This window comes from Cervus canadensis, chromosome 1, assembly GCF_019320065.1.
Source record: "Cervus canadensis isolate Bull #8, Minnesota chromosome 1, ASM1932006v1, whole genome shotgun sequence".
NCBI classification, from domain to species: Eukaryota; Metazoa; Chordata; class Mammalia; order Artiodactyla; family Cervidae; genus Cervus; species Cervus canadensis.
This window is the reverse complement of record NC_057386.1, coordinates 101,675,906-101,693,817: the sequence shown is the minus strand read 5'-3', so window position 1 is coordinate 101,693,817 and position 17,912 is coordinate 101,675,906. Positions and strand designations below refer to the sequence as shown.

Below are 17,912 nucleotides of genomic sequence, written 5' to 3'. Positions count from 1 at the left end.
CAGATGTCCTGTTCATAACTTCTCAACACTCACAATCCCATGCATCAAAAAGATTTGGGGTTTCTTTTGTGGTCCAGTACCAGATCCCTGGTGGCTCAGATGGTAAAGAGTCTGCCTGCAATGCAGGAGACCCAGGTTCGATTGCTGAGTTGGGGAAGATCCCCTGGAGAAGGAAATGGCAACCCACTCCAGGATTCTTGCCTGGAGAATTCCATGGGCAGAGGAGTCTGACAGGCTACAGTCCATGGGGTTGCAAAGAGTCAAACACGACTGACACTTTCACTGGAGGTCCAGTGGTTAGGGCTCCAACCTTTCACTGCTGAAGGCCTGGTTGGAGAACTAAAATCCCACAAGCTGCCCAGAAAAGAAAGGCTGGGGGTGGGGGGCGGGGTGGGGGGTGATTTTTGCTGGATGCAGATTCCACTGCAGACTCCTTAAAGCTTCGTGGGAAAGTAAACAGTCCATTAGAAAATTAGTGACTGAGAGGGTGTGGAGAAAGCCTGGCTAACTTCTCAGTGATAACTCTGGGAACCAGAAGGTTCTTGCTGGTGTTGAGATAAACAGAGGCTCCGAGGAGTGCCTCGCTGATGGCTTCAGGGGAGTGGCCTCTGCAGCCTTCACACCCCTCATCCGTCCCTCTGCCCAATGTGCCCGCAGGTGCCTGCTGTGGGCACAGGTCAGGACGGATGCTCTCATGTGGGCTGGGGCCGGGGCTGTAGCTGCTTCCAGCCAGGTGGTGGCTTCTGCTTTGTCTCCACCTGCAGGACTCGTCCTTCCAGCTGGGAGGGCATTGGTCTGGACCACAGACCCGAGAGCTCAAAAAGGGAGCAAAGGATTGAGGAACGTTTCAACAACAAAGCTCTTTCTCATCCCATCAGTTTATTTTGGGGATGGGAGTTTTTTCCGTGTTTTGATCTGTAAATTGGAAAACAATAAGAGTTGACATTGAATCCTGTGGATCTAGGAACTAATTGAAGAATAGAATAGCCCTCTCCATCTGTTAGATTTCACTTTTTATATTTAGTAATTATTTACTATAACCATAGTACACTTGTCAGTTTGATTACTTACATACCAATAATAATTGTACCAGTTTATCAATCCAGATTATTTTTGAGTACTTAAGAGTCTTGTGGTCAGTTTTTGAGCACATTTCTATTGCAGAGACACATGATCTGGTGTCTATAAAATAATTCCAAAAGAAATGTTAGGATTAGATCTGTGGGGGAGTGGGACGGGGATAGGGATTCACAGAGGGGAGCGTGAGCTGGACCCTTGGTTATTTAGGACTTGTGTGGTCACACATAGTTTTGTAGGGTGATGACAAGTGTCCAGTCGTGGATGGAGTATTGGGTGATACCCGACAGCCCCCTCCTTTGCCTTTTCATGCCTGGCTCTTGTGATGCTGTGAGTGGAGATGCGGATTCACAGGCAGGTATTCAGAGCTGTGGCCATAGCCTCGCCATCCTCTTCTGTCTCTTGTATCAGAAGGTGTCGATGTGCTGGGGGAGGGGAAGCTGGCAGGCCAGGGCACCCCCTTCACACACCTGCCAAGGAAAGCTCCCAGAAGCACCTGTGGGCACATTCTAGACTGTTCTGTAGCAGGAGGGAGCCTTTGCTGCCCCAGGGTATAGCACCTCCCCCAGCCCCAGCCGAGAGGCAGCACCTGGGTCTTTCCTGGATGACAGGACCTGCTGTTGCCTTCCCTCCCCCAATCTGGCGGAGCTGCTCGCTCCCCATCCTTGCCCTGCACCCCTAGGTGGGCGAGGGCAGCAGAGTGGTTGCGCTGAGGTCACGCTGTCTTCTGGCCTGACCCAGGGGTCACATAGGAGGGCTGATCAGCCTGCCCAGGGACGTCAGATGACCACCAGCACAGCTGCTGGACTGCTGGGTCCCCACCAGGCCCCCTGCTCTGGGGGCAGCCTGGAATGTGCTCAGTTCGTAAACCCCCGGGGATGCAGTTCTGGGGTCTTAGGTCCCCCTAGCTCCTTGGTGAGCTCAGTGCCCGCCAGCCCACCCTGCTGCTGGGTGGGCCCAAGGCCACTGCTGGTGGGCCACGTTCCCACCCTCTCCCGTTCTTTCCTTTTTCCCCCGTTTTATTGAGATGTAGTTGAGATACAGCACTGTGTACAGTATAATCTGGCACATACCATGGAATGATTATCACACTGTTTAGTGAACATACATCTCATGTAGATAGAAAATTAAATAGAAAAAAAATTTTCCTTATGGTGAGAATTCAGGATTTACTCTTTTTAAAATAATTTATCTATTTGGTCATGCCAGGTTTTAGTTACAGCACAAAGGATCTTTGATCTTCACTGTAGCATGCGGGATTTAGTTAGAACATGTAGGATCGCTTACTTATGGCATGTGGGATCTAGTTCCTCGACCAGGGATGGAACCCAGGTCCCCTGCATTGAGAGTGTGGAGTCTTAGCCACTGGACCACCAGGGAAGTCTGTGATCTACTCTCAACAACTTTCCTACATGTCATATATAACCTATAGTGTGTTAATTATACTTGTCATGTACATTACATCCCTGGTACTTATTTACCTAATAAATGGAAGTCTGTACCTTTTAACCGTCTCCAGTCCCTGCTTCTGGTAATGACAGATCTTTTTCTATGAGTTCGTTTAATTGGTTTACTACACTGTTAATCCCTCCTACTTCACTCTTTCCTGAAGTCTTTTTTTATTCCAGATAAAATGCCTAGCAGGTCACTGTTGAAACCAGCACCAAAAAGTGACCTGTACCTCCAGCCCACCTGAAAAACTGTTCCCTCCCGTCTCCCAGACACCCAGGGCCCTGGGGCCCAGCAGGTGCAGGCGCTGCTGCAGGTCGACTGTATCTCCAAGTTTAGAGCGAAGTCTAAGGCAAGCCATGTCCAGTTTCCTTGTGGTCACTTGGCTACTTCCTTGAAGTGAGGATGCCAGCAGGTCAGGACTCAGACCCCTTCCCCACTCTCCCGCTGCTCAGGGGCACAGTTGCATGGAGCCCTCAGAACATGGCACCCTTGGCCCCCGGTTGAGGCCTCCTGGCCTCCCGCCCTCTCTGCTGACCTGACCCAGAGCCTCCACCCGTATCCCTGCAGGCGTACCCTCCCCTCCACTTGCACCCCTTCCCAGAACTTGTGGACATGCTCGGGGCCCCTGTGCATACCCTGGGGCCCTGCTGGGACAGTGGGGTAGGGCAAGCCTGGCCACTCCACAATACTCAGTATACATGATACTGGAATTTTTTGTCCTGCTAGCATTTATTATAAAACTTTCAGGCTCAGCTGTTGTCTTTAGTCACCTTCTTCTGATACAAGTGTCTGAATGTAAAGAAAAGGGCAAGCTGAGGGGCAATCCAGGATTTCTGATAATCCTATCACCATGGGGCACTGCACCCACCACCAGCCACTGCCCTCGCCTGCCCCTCCCCAGCCCATGCCAGCACTTCATTCCTTTTATTCCAGTGTGCGCACACCCTGTGTTCTCATCCATTCATCAGGTAATGAACACCTGGGATGTTTCCACTCCCTGGCTGTTAGGAGGAACACTGTCCTGCGTGCACACACATTCATTCTCTGGGGCGTGTGCCCAGGTGTGGGACTGGGGTCCCACAGCAGCTGCATGGATGACAGGTCACACCCACCAGCAGTGCCAGCGTGCGGGGCCGTCTCCGTGTCCGTGCCACACCTGTGCTGTCCCGGCTGACTGCTGCGGGGGGTGGCCGGTGTCTGGTGTGCACCTCCTGGGTGGTCAGTGACACCAGGCACCTTCTGATGGCTTGTTGGCCAAACCCACCGGGAGGGGAGCCTCCGCCATGCTGGGCTGAGGTGGGAGGTGGGGTGGTGCGGGAGCTCAAACACAGCTGGCCCTTGTCTGGATTTTCTTAGAGAAAATTTCTCCATTTGCTATCTGCCCTTAGGACAATCTCTAAACTCTAAGTGGCTATGTTTTTATGATTTTGCCAGTAGTTTTGTTAGGGAGAGGGTCTACAGCATTCCCCGTTCCACCTCCTGGAAGTTGATGCTAGTCAACCTTACCTTCTGTGAGCAAAAGCTAGTCAGCAGGGGCTGTTTATTTATCAGAAACAAGACTCAGGTAATTTTGGGCACTGTTTTTCAATAAACTGGACACATCCAACCTGATGTTTCCTGACAAGTGAGTGACTCAGAGGCTTCTGCTTCACCACTGGCTACAACCGTGCCTCCGCCCCCCGCCACCCCCACTTGTGCAGACTGGTTCCAGCTCCTCAGGAAGGTGTGAGCCAAGCCACCTGTGATCGTGTCCCTCCAACACACAGGCTCACCACAGCCAGAGAGCAGGCCCCCGTGCTCCCAGGGACTTTGCAGAAGCAGTGCAGCTGCAGGTGGCCGCCACCGCCTCCCTGATGCGGTGACCGCGCACCCGGGGCGCCAGGACTCGTGGGTTGGGTTGTTGCTCTGCCAAAACAACTGACGCGTGTCCAGGCAGAGATGAGAAGCCACAGTTCGTCCCCAGTTTAACACTTGAATGTCAGCATATGAGCCTTAGAAATGAGGCTTGCTCACAGCCAGTGGTTGGTGCTCCGAAGCCATTTTCTAGATGTTCATCTCACACGAATAGTCATGAAGTAAAGCACTGATGACCACACAGCGCGTCCTCTGGTCTCTGCAATGCCTCTCAGCAACGGCTACCAAGTGGCCAGTGCTTCACCCCAAGAGTGAGGGACCCAGGGCCACCTCTCCCACTCGGGGTGGTGGCTCAGGTCCTTAGAAGAACTGCATTCCTGAAGGCACTTCAAGGCTGGCCCCCAACTTACAGCCTAACGCATGGCAGACACCACCCCGTCAGTTCTGGGCGAGTGTGAACAGCTTCACTGGAGCCTTATTTCCAGGAAGACACCTGACGGGAACTTACGTGACCTTGTGCCCCTCTGCCAGTCTTGGGCCTGGGCCAAGCCTCGTGTGTGTGCCGGGGCCTGGCCTGAGGCAGCAGAGTACTTGGGGACCGAGACTCTTGGAACTGAGGAATCCCTGTCTCCTGCTCAGGCATCTGGCAGCCACTGCTCAGGATCTTTCCAGGAAGGAGGGCGCCCTTGCTGGTGTGTCCCCAGTCCTGGCCTAGGCTGCCTTCTGCTTCCGCTCCTCCTGCAGGAGGGGAGACAGGGTTGGCCCACACCACCTCCCCTCACTCCCTGCGCCAGCCCTGCCCCTCCAATGCCGAGATGCCCCGCGCCTGCTCAGAAAGAGCCTGGCTGTGGGCTTCCCCGCCCCATCTCCTCCCTCCACCTTGGGTTGCCCCGAGAGACGAGCCCCGCGGGCGGCCCCTCACCTTGATGGCCTTCTCCAGCAGGGACAAGGCCTCCTCGTACCGTGGGACCAGCGGCTGCAGGAGCTCGCTGGGGGTGTCACGCCGCTCCAGCCCGGGCACCCCACCTTCCTCAAGCATGCGGAGGAACCTCCTCTCCTGGAGAGAAGCACAGGAGGGGAAGAGGTTCATCTCCACCCACCCTGCCCCACCCCCAGCGCCCCAGGTAGAACCCAGCCCCGGCCTCCTGCTGAGACCACGAGGACTGACCTGCACTTTAAGGAGCAGCGTGAAGGCCTGTCCAGATTTTCCTGCCCGGGCAGTTCTTCCAACCCTGAAACCAAGCACAGCTGCTGCAGAGTGCTGGCCCCCAGCCCCTCAGGGATCTGAGGGAACTGTGGTTCCTCTCCAGGCCACCCCTGCCCCCAGACCCAGGGTCAGGCCCGCACCTGTGCACGTAGGTCCGCAGGTACTGGGGGGCATCGTAGTTGACCACCAGCTGCACGCCCTGCACGTCAATGCCGCGGGCCGTGGCGTCAGTGCTGATGAGACTGGTGGGATACAAGGGGCTGTGGGTCCTGTCCGAGGCCAGGAGCGGGGAACACCTCCCGCAGGGGACACTCCCATGAAGTCCAGAGGCACATTTCCTGCACCAGGAGACCTTCAGGAACCCAGCTGACCCCTGAGTGAGCGCCCCTCCCCAGAGCAGGACCCGGCCTGTCTGCCAGGTACTCACAGCTGGATCTTCCCCTGCTCAAACTGCTTCAAGATGCTCTTCCTCTGGCCAGGCCCGTAGCGGGAGGAGAACTCAGCCACGGTCACACCCCCGAAAGCCTGGACCAGCAGGAACAGCCTGGGTGGGAGAAGCCAGAGCCCAGTGGGCTGGGGCCAGAACCACCTCTGCCTCCGCTCCTGCCCCACCCTGGGCAGCCAGGCCTCACCTGTGTGAGTTCTCGCGGGAGTTGGTGAAGCAGAGGACCCGTGAGAAGTTCATTTCCAAGATCAGATGCAAGACCACCAATGGCTTGAAGCGGAGACTGCAGGGCACGTAGTGATGCTGTGGGGGACAGCACGGGGTTGGCCAGAGCCCGGGTGCCTAGATGCACCCCCTCCCCACCCCCAGTCCCCTGCTCACCGTAAGCCCTGTGGGGAAGGTGTACTTCCCACCCGAGTCGCCGTCCACGTCAATGTCGCAGTCTCTGGGGCCCTTGTGCGCTGACCCCGTTGAGAAGAGCCGGGGCTGGTAAAGGCCAAGCTGCTGCAGCTTTTCGGGGTTCTGGGTCAGGGTAGCTGAGAAGAGCAGCTTCTGCAGGGGCATCTGGGGACAGCACATGCTGAAAGGGAATGGGGTACTGCAAAAGCAGCCACAGCCCAACCAGCAGCCCCTCCAGCCCAGCAGGGAGCATCTCAGATGGGAGACAGCTCAAGGGACCAGCTCAGGGCAGCCCCCCGGCAGTCCCACTGCAGGGAGCAGAGCGAGCTCAGGGCTTGGTACCTGGCAGCAGTCACCACCCGGGGCTGTATTCTCTGGAGCACAGCACAGGGACCCTTTGGGCCCTCGCTGGGAAAGGCGGCAGCCACCACCCGCGGCAGCCAGGACTGGTGCATGCTGTCGATCATGCGGTCGGCCTCATCAATGATCTGCAGGAGACAGGAAGCTGAGGTCAGCTTCAGCTCTAGGCCCGGGCCTCCCTCCAAGTGGGCGACCTACCAGGAAGCGGAGGTGCTGGAGGCTGAATCCTGGGGTCTGGTCGACGTGGTCCACCAGGCGGCCAGGGGTGGCCACCACGATGTCAGCCAGGCAGCGGAAGCCATCTGCTCTGTGGGCAGAGGGTGGCTCAGCAGGGTCCCCTGACACCGACCCCTCCTACGTGGGGACCCTGTGGACGGCAGTTGCTGCCGCTCCCCTGGGGCCAGATGGCTCCCGCTCAGCTGCACGAAGTGAGCCTGCCTCCCCGAGGTGCCCACAGCCCAGTGGGACCTACGTCTTCTGCACGAGGCTCTCCTGCTCCTTAGCCAGCGACTTCTGCCCAGTGATTAGGGCCACCCGAAGAGGAGTGGCATCCGTGTAGACGTTGAACACTTTGCTCACCTGGGAGAGAAGTGGCCATCACCAGTGTGATCTGAGGCCCCCCTGCAGCAACAAAGACCCTAGATCTGACCTCCAGGCATGGGGTCCACGTACCTGCTGGGCCAGCTCCTTGGTTGGCAGCACAACCAGGGCACGAACCTGGCACACAGCTCGATGTAGCAGGGCCTGCAGAGGAGGACGACCACCCATGTCAGCAGGGTCGCTCCCTGCCTGCATGCCCAATCGGAGGGTGAGGGGTCCTTACACTCACCTGCACCACAGGGATGACGAAGGCCAGGGTCTTCCCACTGCCCGTTGGGGCAGAAACACAGAGGTCGCTAGGCCGGTAGCCGCCTCTGCTGACCAGAAACCCATTGGCTGTGCTCTCTAGGAGAGCAGGAATCACTGCAGCCTGCACTGGACAGGGAAGGGCGAGAGGCAGGTCATGTCTGTGCAGGGAGACCCAGGATTAGCACAGGCTCTGAGGCCAGAAATAGCCTCTTCCCCGTCTGTGACCTCTAGGCTGGGCTCTCCCTCAGGGTCGGCACCAGGGCCTCCAGGAGTGTCGAAGAGGCTGAAGGTGCTGAGACCAAGTCCACACCTGACACTGGACGTTTGCAGGGGCTGCCTGTGTTGGCAGCTGCTGAGTGAGGCCCTGCATGGCTCTGAACATGCTCTAGAAGGAACCCCACCCCTGCCCCCGTCCACCTGCCCAGGGCTGGGGCACCTGGAAAGTAGGATGAGATGCCCTGTGCCCGCAGCTTCTTCTGCAGGTCTGGGTGGACTTCAGGGATGTCTTCAATAGGCACCAAGCCTTCAGTTACATTCTTTCCAACGCAGCTTGGCTGAGCCAACCACACTGGCAGGAAAGGCTGGACCTATCACAAAGGACAGAAGAGAAAGACCAGGTGAATACTCCAGAGCCAGCTGGGCAAGCTGGGAAGCCAAGAACTCAAAACACTCAGGCTAAAGAGGCTGTAGAAACAGGCAAGGCTTTAACCTTCTCCCAGCTCTTTTTTTTCTGCACGGCTTTTGGGATCTGAATTGTTGTTCAGGGATTGAACCCTCAGGAATCGAACCCAGGTCCTTGGCAGTGAAAGTGTGGAATCCTAATCACTGGACCATCAGAGAGTGCCCAGCTTTTCCCAGCTTTTCCTTGACCCCCACAACTCACTCTCCATGTGAGGTTTAAAGGAACTGAGAAATACAATCCAAAATGCGCCACTTCCTGAGCCAAACCAACCACCCAGGGACTTACCTTTGCACCTACGATAACATTCATGCTCTAAAAATATCTGTGCTCTGAGCCACAGCTCCAGTGCCCCATGACCTGGCAGTTTCTCGCCCCCCCAAGTATACAATCCCCTTCATGTTTTTATACACTAAGCTCATTATTACCTCAGGGCCTTTGCTCCAATCCGGCCTTCTGCCTGGCACACACTTCCCTGCTCCTCTTCCCCGATCTTAACTAGGCTGATTTCTGTCTTTAAGAAAGACAGATCCCAACTCAACATGGATCTCCCAATAAGAACCTACTCTACAGCACAGGAAACTCTATTCCATACTCTGTAATAACCTATATGGGAATAGAATAAAAAAGAGAATGGATATAAAATGCTTGCTCCTTGGAAGAAAAGCTATGACAAAGCGTATTAAAAAGCAGAAACATTACTTTGCCAACAAAGCTCCATATAGTCAAGGGTATTGTTTTTCCAGTAGTCATACATGGATGTGAGAACTGGACCATAAAGAAGGCTGAGTGCCAAAAAAACTGATGCTTTTGAACTGTGGTGTTGGAGAAGACTCTTGAGAGTCCCCTGGACTGCAAGTAGATCCAACCTATCAATCCTAAAGGAAATAAGTCCTGAATATTCATTGGAAGGACTGATGCTGAAGCTGAAACTCCAATACTTTGGCCACCTGATGCAAAGAGCTGACTCATTAAAAAAGACCCTGATGCTGGGAAAGACTGAAGGCAGGAGAAGGGGACGACAAAGGACAAGACGGATTGCATGGCATCACCGACTTAATGGACATGAGTTTGAGCAAGCTGTGGGAGATGGTGAAGGACAGGGAAGCCTGGCATGTTGCAGTCCATGGGGTGGCAAAGAGTAAGACACAACTGAGCGACTGAACAACAAATATATAACTGAGTAACTCTGTTATACAGCAGAAATGAACAAAATGCTGTAAATCAACAATACTCTGATAAAACTAAAAGAAAAAAAAAAGTGGATCTCTTCACATGGACTCTGCCAAGCCTCTCTTATTCTTTCTAGTGACTGTCACCGTCCAAACACCCTTTAGCTCCAGTATTTATTTACTGAAATCTCTTGTGCTAAGATAAAGCTGCAACTCCCAGGTAGAATCTCCTGTTTGTTTGGTCAGCAAGTGAGCACTGTAGAACCTCCTTAAATGTGCACCAAGGAAGCGAAGCTGGTTAGAGATCTCTGTGACAACAGCACAGAAACCAAGTCGATCTTATAGATTATGAAAAAAGAGAACTTTTACAATTGAAGGTAGAAATGCTGAACTTGCACAGAACTCAAACGATTAGTAGCCACCGCAGACAAAACAGCTGAGGCGTCAGTAGTTCGTCTACTCAGGAATCCACTCACTGAACACAAACCTGACACCCACCAGGTGCAGGCACCGTCCTCCAGTTCCACGAACACGAGCTGCGTTAACGACAGTCACCCCAGCTCTGCAGCCTTCCCCGGGCTGCTCACCTTTGGCACCTTGCTTCTCCCGAAGCCCCCGAGCACCAGGGCGTGGGTTAGGGCCCCAGAGGCCTCTTCGGGGGGCGGTCCGCCCCGGCCCTCCAGCGATCGTGCGGCTTCGGCGCCCACGCTGCTCTCCGCCGGTGTCTCCTCACTGCTCTCTGCGCGGCAGAAGCGGGGCCGGGGCAGCTGTCAGCAACACGCGGCCCCGAGTTTCAGGACCCCGCCCCGCCCCGCGAGGCCCCACCTGCGCCCTCCTCCTCTTCTTCGTCGTCGGTCTTCTGCCGCTTGTTGGGGGGCGCGGGCGGGCTCCCCGGCTCCCTGCCGCCCTCGCGCCTCCGAGTTCTGCGAGGCCGTCGCCGCCGCTTCCCCGCCGCCGGCGCGCTCTGCGCGGCCTCCTCGGGCGCTTCCTGCGGCGGCTGCTTCTTCAGCTGCCGCTCTCGGGCCAGGCACTGCAGCCGCTCCAGCAGCGCGCGAGCCCGGCTGTCTGCCTCTGCCTCCGCCCCGGCCGCCTCGGGGCCAGCGTACCGCGCGACGTGGAAGAGCGCCATGCCGGCCACCGCGCGCCTCTCCTGCCCGGCGCGCCGCGATGACGGCGCGGGCGGGGCGTGACGTCAGTGGCGCGCCAGGCTGCGGAGCGACAGGTCTGGTTTGTCCCGCGTGGGGTGGCGGCATGGAGGGGGACGCCGGCCCCGGGGGCGCGCGACGGGCGCTGGGCCACCTAGTGGAAGCGGTGCTAGCCAGCCGCGGCGAGGCCAACGCCGTGTTCGACATCCTGGCCGTTCTGCAGGTGGGGGCATGTGTGGTGTGGCTGGGGTCGCGGCCGGGTCCGCGGGTTAGAGACCAGAATGGGGGTCTCCTCGGGTTCGGACGAAGTGGGACTTGGTCTCGGATGGGGGCAGATAATTGTGAGGTGGAGTCCAGGGCTATACTGGAAGTTTTCTCCAGCCTTGCAGGGCTCTAGGTTGGAGGGGGTCGGGGAGGTTTGGCAGAGGTGGGATGGGAGAGTCACGCCGGGATCAGGGGTGGAGGGTGATGGAGCTGAGGTCCTGGTCGGGAAAGGGAGCAGGGGCCACAGTTCCTGACGGAGCACCCTGCGAACACCGGCACCTCCCCACAGTCTGAGGACCAGGAGGAGATCCAGGAAGCGGTGCATGCATGCAGCCGACTTTTCGGGGCCCTGCTGGCCCGAGGAGAACTGTTTGTGGGCCCACTGCCCTCTGAGGAGATAGTCCTGACAGGTGAGTGTCCAGGAGGGCCTGGTCTTGACAGGGTTGGAGAGGGACTTTGCTGACATGGAATGAGCCCCCCAAACCCACCCCAAACTCCGTCATGGGCCATGCAGGTGGGTGGGATCAGGGGATTGTATTTGGGGAAAGGGATGGGTAATACAGACTTTTAAGCCGAGTTTAAGTAAAGGATGGGTGGGGTGTACCTGTGTCTCGTGCCTCTTGTGGGATTTGACGTTGTGGAGTGTTGACTGTAAGTACCACAAAGATTTGGGTTTAGGTGGCTGTTCCTTGGGATGTCTGGGTCTTGGGGTGAAGAGAGAGGGCCTAAGTAGGTCCAAGTAGGACCTGCCCTGCCTGCCTGTGGGAACGTGCTGGTCCCACCCCAGGTCCAGAGCCACAGTGACTCGTTTCCACTCGTTCCCTGGTTGCCCAGAGTAGAAGGCAGGGGGAGGTTGGGGCTGGCACCAGTCAGGGTGTGGGCTGACCACCCTGTCCTGCCTACAGGGTCCCGCGGGGCCACTCGCAAATACAAGGTGTGGATGCGGCACCGGTACCAGAGCTGCTGCAACCGCCTGGGGGAGCTGTTGGCTCACCCCTCCTTTCAGGTCAAGGTGAGCTGGGGTGGTTGGCTTTGCCTCTTACCTGCACCGCCCCTGCCCCACCTTCTCTGCACAGCAGGGGTCTGGGGCTGTGACTGCAGACCCCTCTCTGGGTAAGGATATTCTCTCTTTCTGTGGCTGGTTTCCTGGGCTGTGGGTTCTGTCTCCTGACTCTGCCCGGAGTGTGGTTTTGCAGGCATTCAGGTCTAAGCGCCTGTCTGCAGGGGGTAACGTGTGGTGGGTGTGCAGCGTGGTCCCTTTGCCACCCCTCCTCCTAGGAGCTGGCCCTCAGCACACTCATGAAGTTTGTGCAGCTGGAGGGTGAGCACCCGCTGGAGCAGCCCAAGTGGGAAGGCAACTATCTGTTCCCCCACCAGCTCTTCAGGGTGAGTCTCGGGGTCTCCCCCAGCCATCTGTGGGTTGTAGGGTTGAGGGGACTCTCGCAGCTGCCCTAGACTCTGCTCTGTGAGTGCCACCCCTGGGCTGCCTGTCCCGGGGGTGGGAGAGATGCTCACTGCCCTGCCCCGCTCCCCACATGCAGTTGGTGGTGGGAGGCCTCCTATCTCCAGAGGAGGACCGCTCCCTGCTCCTCTCCCAGTTCCGGGAGTATTTGGAGCACGACGACATCCGCTACCACACGATGCAGGCCGCCTCCGACACCGTGGCCCGGGCCACCGATGGGCGCCCTGAGGTGAGCCGCCTGGGTCCCTGGGAGCAGGGAGGGAGGAGGCAGTGGGCGTGCAGCATCCAGGTGCTCAGGCCAGGCCTCTGGCAGGTGCCCCTCGCTTTCTGGAACAATGCCTTCATGCTGCTGTCCTCCGTGAGCCTGCCCCGCCAGGAGGGCACCCTCTCCAGCTTTTATGTGAAACACACAGGTGAGTGTCGGGGGTGGGAGGGTGGGCAGGAGGGGCCCGGCTGGGTCACACATCTGGTGACCCCTTGCATTCCTTACAGAGCTGTCAGACAAGTGGAAGGTCATTCATCTGAAGGTGAGACTCCCTGGACAGATGGGTGGTTGGCCTTCCTGGGAACCACCTGATCCTGGGCCAGCACCTCCTTCCTAGCCTTGACAGCGGGGTCACAGGAGGACCCACGGGGGAGAGGATGCCCGCAGGCACGGTTCCCGGAGGTCAGAGGCAACCTGCCCAGACCTCTTGGGTGCTGAGTGTTGTTTCCAGGGTGGGCTGTGAACCCCGACCCTGTGGCCCCGAGGGAGGTTTTCTCTCGATGCGACTCCTTTGATCCTGATCCTGTCTCCTACTTACCGGAGGCAGGAGGAGGGTGGGGCGGGATTGCGAACATGGGCGACCTCGACCCCTGCTGCTTCCTCGCAGGAACACAGGAAGGCCTTCCAGCAGATGTGGCTCCGCTTCCTCAAGCACCAGGTAGGGAGAGGGGGAGGGACCCAGGGCAGGGCTCCAGTGCGGGGCTCTCCGAATGGGGAAGCCGGCACCCTGACCTGCTGCTTCCCGCAGCTGCCTCTCCGCGTCTGCAAGAAGGTGCTGGTGATCATGCACGACTCCATCCTGCCCCACCTGGCGCAGCCCAGCCTCATGATCGACTTCCTCACCCGCGCCTACGACATCGGTGAGCAGGAGATGCCCAGTGGGCCCAGAGCGGGACCAGGCATGGGGTGGTGCGCTGCGTTCCTGGATGCTGGCATCGAGCAGGGTTGAGAGCAGGGGCCCAGCTGGTCAGCAGTATTTGTGCTGGAGGTTTTTTCCTACCTCCCACCTGGCAGATGGCCTCTGGGTTTGCTGGAATCTCATCCCTGGAGTCAGGGTGCTATTGGGTTGGGGCCTCATGGCTGTGTCTATCTGTAGGTGGAGCCATCAGCCTGCTGGCCTTGAATGGACTTTTCATCTTGATTCATAAACATAACCTGTGAGTGTCTGCTTGGGGGTTTGTGGGCCTTTTAGCTCTACTTGTCTGTCCTTGACCTGAGCTGGCATTTTTTAAAAAACTTAATTAATCTCTTTCTGGCTGTGCTGGCTCTTCATTGCCACGTGGACTTTTCTCTCATTGAGGCAGACAGGGGCTACTCTCTAGTTGCCGTGACTTCTTTTATTACGGAGCACAGGCTCAATAGTCATGGTGTACGGGCTTAGTTGCCTCACAGCATGCAAGATCTTCCTGGACCAGGGATCGAACCCGAGTCTCCTGCATGGGCAAGCGGATTTTTTTACCACTGAGCCACCAGGGAAGCCCCCGGGCTGGGGTTCCGATCTGTCCTCTCTGTGGCTTCTCCCCACACGTGCCCCCTCACTTACCTCACCCCCTAGGGAGTACCCTGATTTCTACCGGAAGCTGTATGGTCTCCTTGATCCGTCCGTCTTCCACGTGAAGTACCGGGCCCGCTTCTTCCACTTGGCTGACCTCTTCCTGTCGTCCTCGTGAGTACAGGGGTGGGGGTGGAACTAGGGGACACCCGGCCTGGCTCAGTGTGACAGGGGCCACCTGAGCCCCACCGAGCTTGCGGGGTGGGAAGGGGAGCTGGGGGCCGGTGCAGGGGGCAGCAGGGTCTCATGCCCACGGCCCTGCCCAGGCACCTGCCTGCCTACCTGGTGGCTGCCTTCGCCAAGCGCCTGGCCCGCCTGGCCCTGACGGCACCCCCTGAGGCCCTGCTCATGGTCCTGCCCTTCATCTGCAACCTGCTGCGCAGACACCCAGCCTGCCGGGTCCTCATGCATCGGCCCCGGGGCCCTGGTGAGTGTAGCTGGAGGTGGAGGAGGCCTGGCTGCGAGGCCAGTACGTGGGGACGAGTGGAGATCACCCCTGGTTCTTGTTCCTAGAGCTGGATGCCGACCCCTATGACCCCACAGAGGAGGACCCGGCCCAGAGCCGAGCCCTGGAGAGCTCCCTGTGGGAGCTGCAGGTGAGGGCACCCTGACTACCCAGATCACACCCTGAGCTTCCTAGAGCCGCCCCTACTGGGGCGCTCCTCCTGGCCACCCGCCCAGCTCCGCCTGTGTGTCTGCCCAGCTCCTTCCTCTGGCCTTTGTCCTCCGGGATCCCATCTTGCCCCATCACTTTGGTTTCCCAGGGGAGTCTTTGTCTCTGTCTGGAGTTTCCACTCTGTCCCCCTCCCCGGGCTGCTGAAGCGCTGAGATGTCCACTGCTCAGGGCTGCCCCAGGAGGGCTGGTGAAATCCCATGTGTCCCTCCAGGCCCTCCAGCAGCATTACCACCCTGAGGTGTCCAAGGCCGCCAGCGCCATCAACCAGGCACTGTCCGTGCCCGAGGTCAGCATTGCCCCACTGCTGGAGGTCACCGCCTTTGAGGTGAGGACATGTGGCGGGGCTGCAGTGGAGAGGGTGGGGGGACGGGGGGTGGGGTGGCCGTGGAGGCACAGCGCAGACTGACTGTCCATCCTTTCCTTGCAGATCTTCGAGCGGGACCTGAAGAAGAAGGGGCCTGAGTCGGTGCCACTGGAGTTCATCCCAGCGCAGGGCCTGCTGGGCCGGCGGGAGGACCTCTGTGCCCAGCTCTTCACACTGAGCTGACCCTGTGCACCCTGCTCCCCACCACCCCCCAGAAGTGGTTTCATAGGAGAGCTGTTCGGGTGGGCTGGTGGGTGGGGGTCTAGGGAAGCCCACCCCCGTTCCTGTGCCTGTGGGGCTGGGGTCAGTGCTGGCAGCGTGCCCTCATGACTGCAGTTGCTGGCCTCGCTGGAACATGCTACCCAGGGACCCTCCATTCTCTGCAGTCTGGTGGGGATACAGGTGGGGGTTTATGTAGGGGAGGATACAGGAGCAGTCCCTGCCCCCAGGGGCAGTTACAAGCATGCTGGTTCATCCCTCCAGCCCCTCCACGCCCTGAGCAGAGCAGGCACCTTGGCCACGGGCCAGCAGCTGCTTGTGTTTCCAGGGTGGTTATTTTTTTTTTTAGTCTCCTGTTTTACCATGGATCCCTGGTTCTCCATCTACAGCAGTGACCCCATTTCTTTAAGAAACTGGTTTATTCAAGCACACAACTGGTGCTAGCTTACATGTGGCAGGGACTGAGCGAGCTGGGGCGGGGGCAGGGAGCAGGCGGTGGCTCTCAAGCCCAGCAGGGAGAGACCCTCGCTGCCCCCAGCAGCCTCCTGTCCCCACCATGTTCTGGGCACACCCCTCCCCCGCCTCCGCCTGCACCCCCGTCCAGAGGAGCAGGGCGGGAGCTCACAGCAGACACCCTGGGAGTCACAGCAGGGAATAGTTCAGCCAGTTTGGTCTCCGGGGACCCTCACTGCCGGCCCAGGGTCCCAGTGTGCGCTCAGCACCCCGTTGGGAGCAGCACACGGCACGGCCCCGCTGTCCTGAGAGACCCAGGGACGCTCCTCCCTACCCTGGAGATCGCCTTGTCCCTGGGGCGCAGGGCCTGCCTCGGGGTTGGGGGCCCTCATGCCCGTTCATGGTGAGTGGTTTCCAGGGTCCCGGACAGCCTGGCACCAAGAGTGTCCAGAGGCTGCCATGGCCTCATCGGGACACCAGGGGGCAGTGCTGGACGGGCCTGAGTCTCGCTTTTCTTGAAAAATAGCAGGATGTAAAAATTTTAAATAAATTATGAAATGCGAACACGTTTTCTTGGTCTTACCTGGGTTCAGCCTCCTGTGCTCCCCGCAGTTCCTCACTCTGGCAGCTCGGGGATGCCCGCCCACTGCCACTCTGACCCCCAGGCAGCTGCCCTTGGCGATGGTTGGCCCTGGGCAGGTTCCCGCTTCCTGTTGGAGAAAGGGGCTGAGAATGCCCTTCCCAGGGGCCATGAGGCTGGCTGAGTGGCTGCAGGTGAGCAGTGGGCGGGTGGTGAGAACTGAGCAGGGCTGGAGAGGAGGAGGGCGGGGTATCCTGCTGGGGTCTTTTCTCTTTCCCCGTCTCTGTACTCCTAGAACGAATACATCCCGTGTGCTGCCCACACTCTAGGAGAGGTCGGGTGCGCCCCCCACCCCCACCCCATGTAGGCATGTTATTTGTGGCACTGGGGATGTTATTTCCTGGCTTGGGTCAGAGTTTTTACAATCAGCTTTTAAAATTTTCAGATACACAACGAATACGTTTTTGGTGTAAGTATGCCCCATCTGATATTTGAGGTGCACTAAATTTTAAAAGTTGAAGTCCACAAAGCATAAAATTAAGCACTTTAAAATGCATGGCTCTGTGGCATTTATGCATTCATGGGTGTGTGGTCACTGTCTGTATCTAGTTCCAGAACTTTCCATTGCCCCATGGGTGTGTATCTTGACCCCTCCTGCTTCATGATGAAGCCCGTGGGAAGGCATCTGAGAAGCAGAAGCCCCCACTTGGGAACCCATGAGAGCAGAGCCTCTGCCATCCTTTCCCTCTAAGGTTGGGTGGCCACCACAAGCTGGGTCAGCCCCAGGCCTCAGGCAGGAAACAGAAACCTGAGTGGACCCGGGGAGCCCATACCCTCGGGCAGAGGCACCCGGGCTGGGGGTCTGGAGGTAGGAAGTGCCATGCCCACTCCGGGGAGTCTGGCATCTGATGGATGATTTAACCTGGTCCAAATCGAGGGCTGGCCTTTGTCTGGCTCCAGGAGGGACTCAGGCCCTGGGCATCCTGTCTCCTGGGATCACTGGGCTGGGGTCCATCGGAGTCCCCAGTGGGGTTCACAGTGGGGCTTTGGACTGGGTGGTGTCCACTCCCCCTCTGGAGGGGCTGGACACTTCCCTTCCCTGCAGTGAATTGGGATTGTGAGAACAGAGCCCTCAGGTGCCTGGGGGAGTCCTCCCAGCGGCTTGTCCATCATGAAAGAGTTTCAAGGACCCCAGACTTGGCAGTCAGGGTCAGGATGGGGATGTTCTTGGGGAAGGGAGTGTGCATGACATTGGAGGGCTCCTGAGAAAGAGGGTCCCTGCACCTGCTACCCCACCAAGCAGTAGGAAGGGTGAGACCCTCCGACTCCACCTTGATAAGGGTCCCGGGGTGATCTGAGCAGGGAAGGAAACACCCCCAGAGAAGGAAGGTTGGTGTAAGACCTTGGATGGAGCATCCAGGATCGCCGGGGACAGCAG

The 17,912-nt window shown here is 58.1% G+C and overlaps 2 protein-coding genes across 3 annotated transcripts; one reads left to right on the top strand and one right to left on the bottom strand.

Moving 5' to 3' along the window:
* Positions 1-4,052: 4,052 nt before the first annotated feature.
* Positions 4,053-10,623, bottom strand: DDX51 (DEAD-box helicase 51). 2 transcript variants are annotated; one of them, XM_043488538.1, is made up of 15 exons: positions 10,320-10,623; positions 10,082-10,233; positions 8,080-8,230; positions 7,624-7,769; positions 7,467-7,538; positions 7,267-7,373; positions 6,993-7,101; positions 6,777-6,922; positions 6,417-6,615; positions 6,223-6,338; positions 6,018-6,134; positions 5,731-5,928; positions 5,552-5,615; positions 5,306-5,440; positions 4,053-5,121 (listed from the first exon to the last, which is right to left on the bottom strand). In XM_043488538.1, the coding sequence occupies exons 1-15, from the start codon at positions 10,621-10,623 to the stop codon at positions 5,095-5,097; spliced, it is 2,043 nt and encodes a 680-aa protein (XP_043344473.1). In that variant the 3' UTR covers positions 4,053-5,094. The 2 variants fall into 2 exon arrangements, with proteins under 2 accessions (XP_043344473.1, XP_043344480.1); XM_043488545.1 differs by having other exon boundaries at positions 5,731-5,832.
* Positions 10,624-10,661: 38 nt separating this feature from the next.
* NOC4L (nucleolar complex associated 4 homolog) lies at positions 10,662-16,458 on the top strand. Its single transcript, XM_043488554.1, has 15 exons — positions 10,662-10,862; positions 11,193-11,313; positions 11,809-11,915; positions 12,182-12,289; positions 12,445-12,594; positions 12,679-12,778; positions 12,858-12,892; positions 13,238-13,288; positions 13,379-13,490; positions 13,727-13,787; positions 14,186-14,296; positions 14,449-14,609; positions 14,696-14,778; positions 15,070-15,183; positions 15,286-16,458. The coding sequence occupies exons 1-15, from the start codon at positions 10,662-10,664 to the stop codon at positions 15,403-15,405; spliced, it is 1,635 nt and encodes a 544-aa protein (XP_043344489.1). The 3' UTR covers positions 15,406-16,458.
* Positions 16,459-17,912: the final 1,454 nt, after the last annotated feature.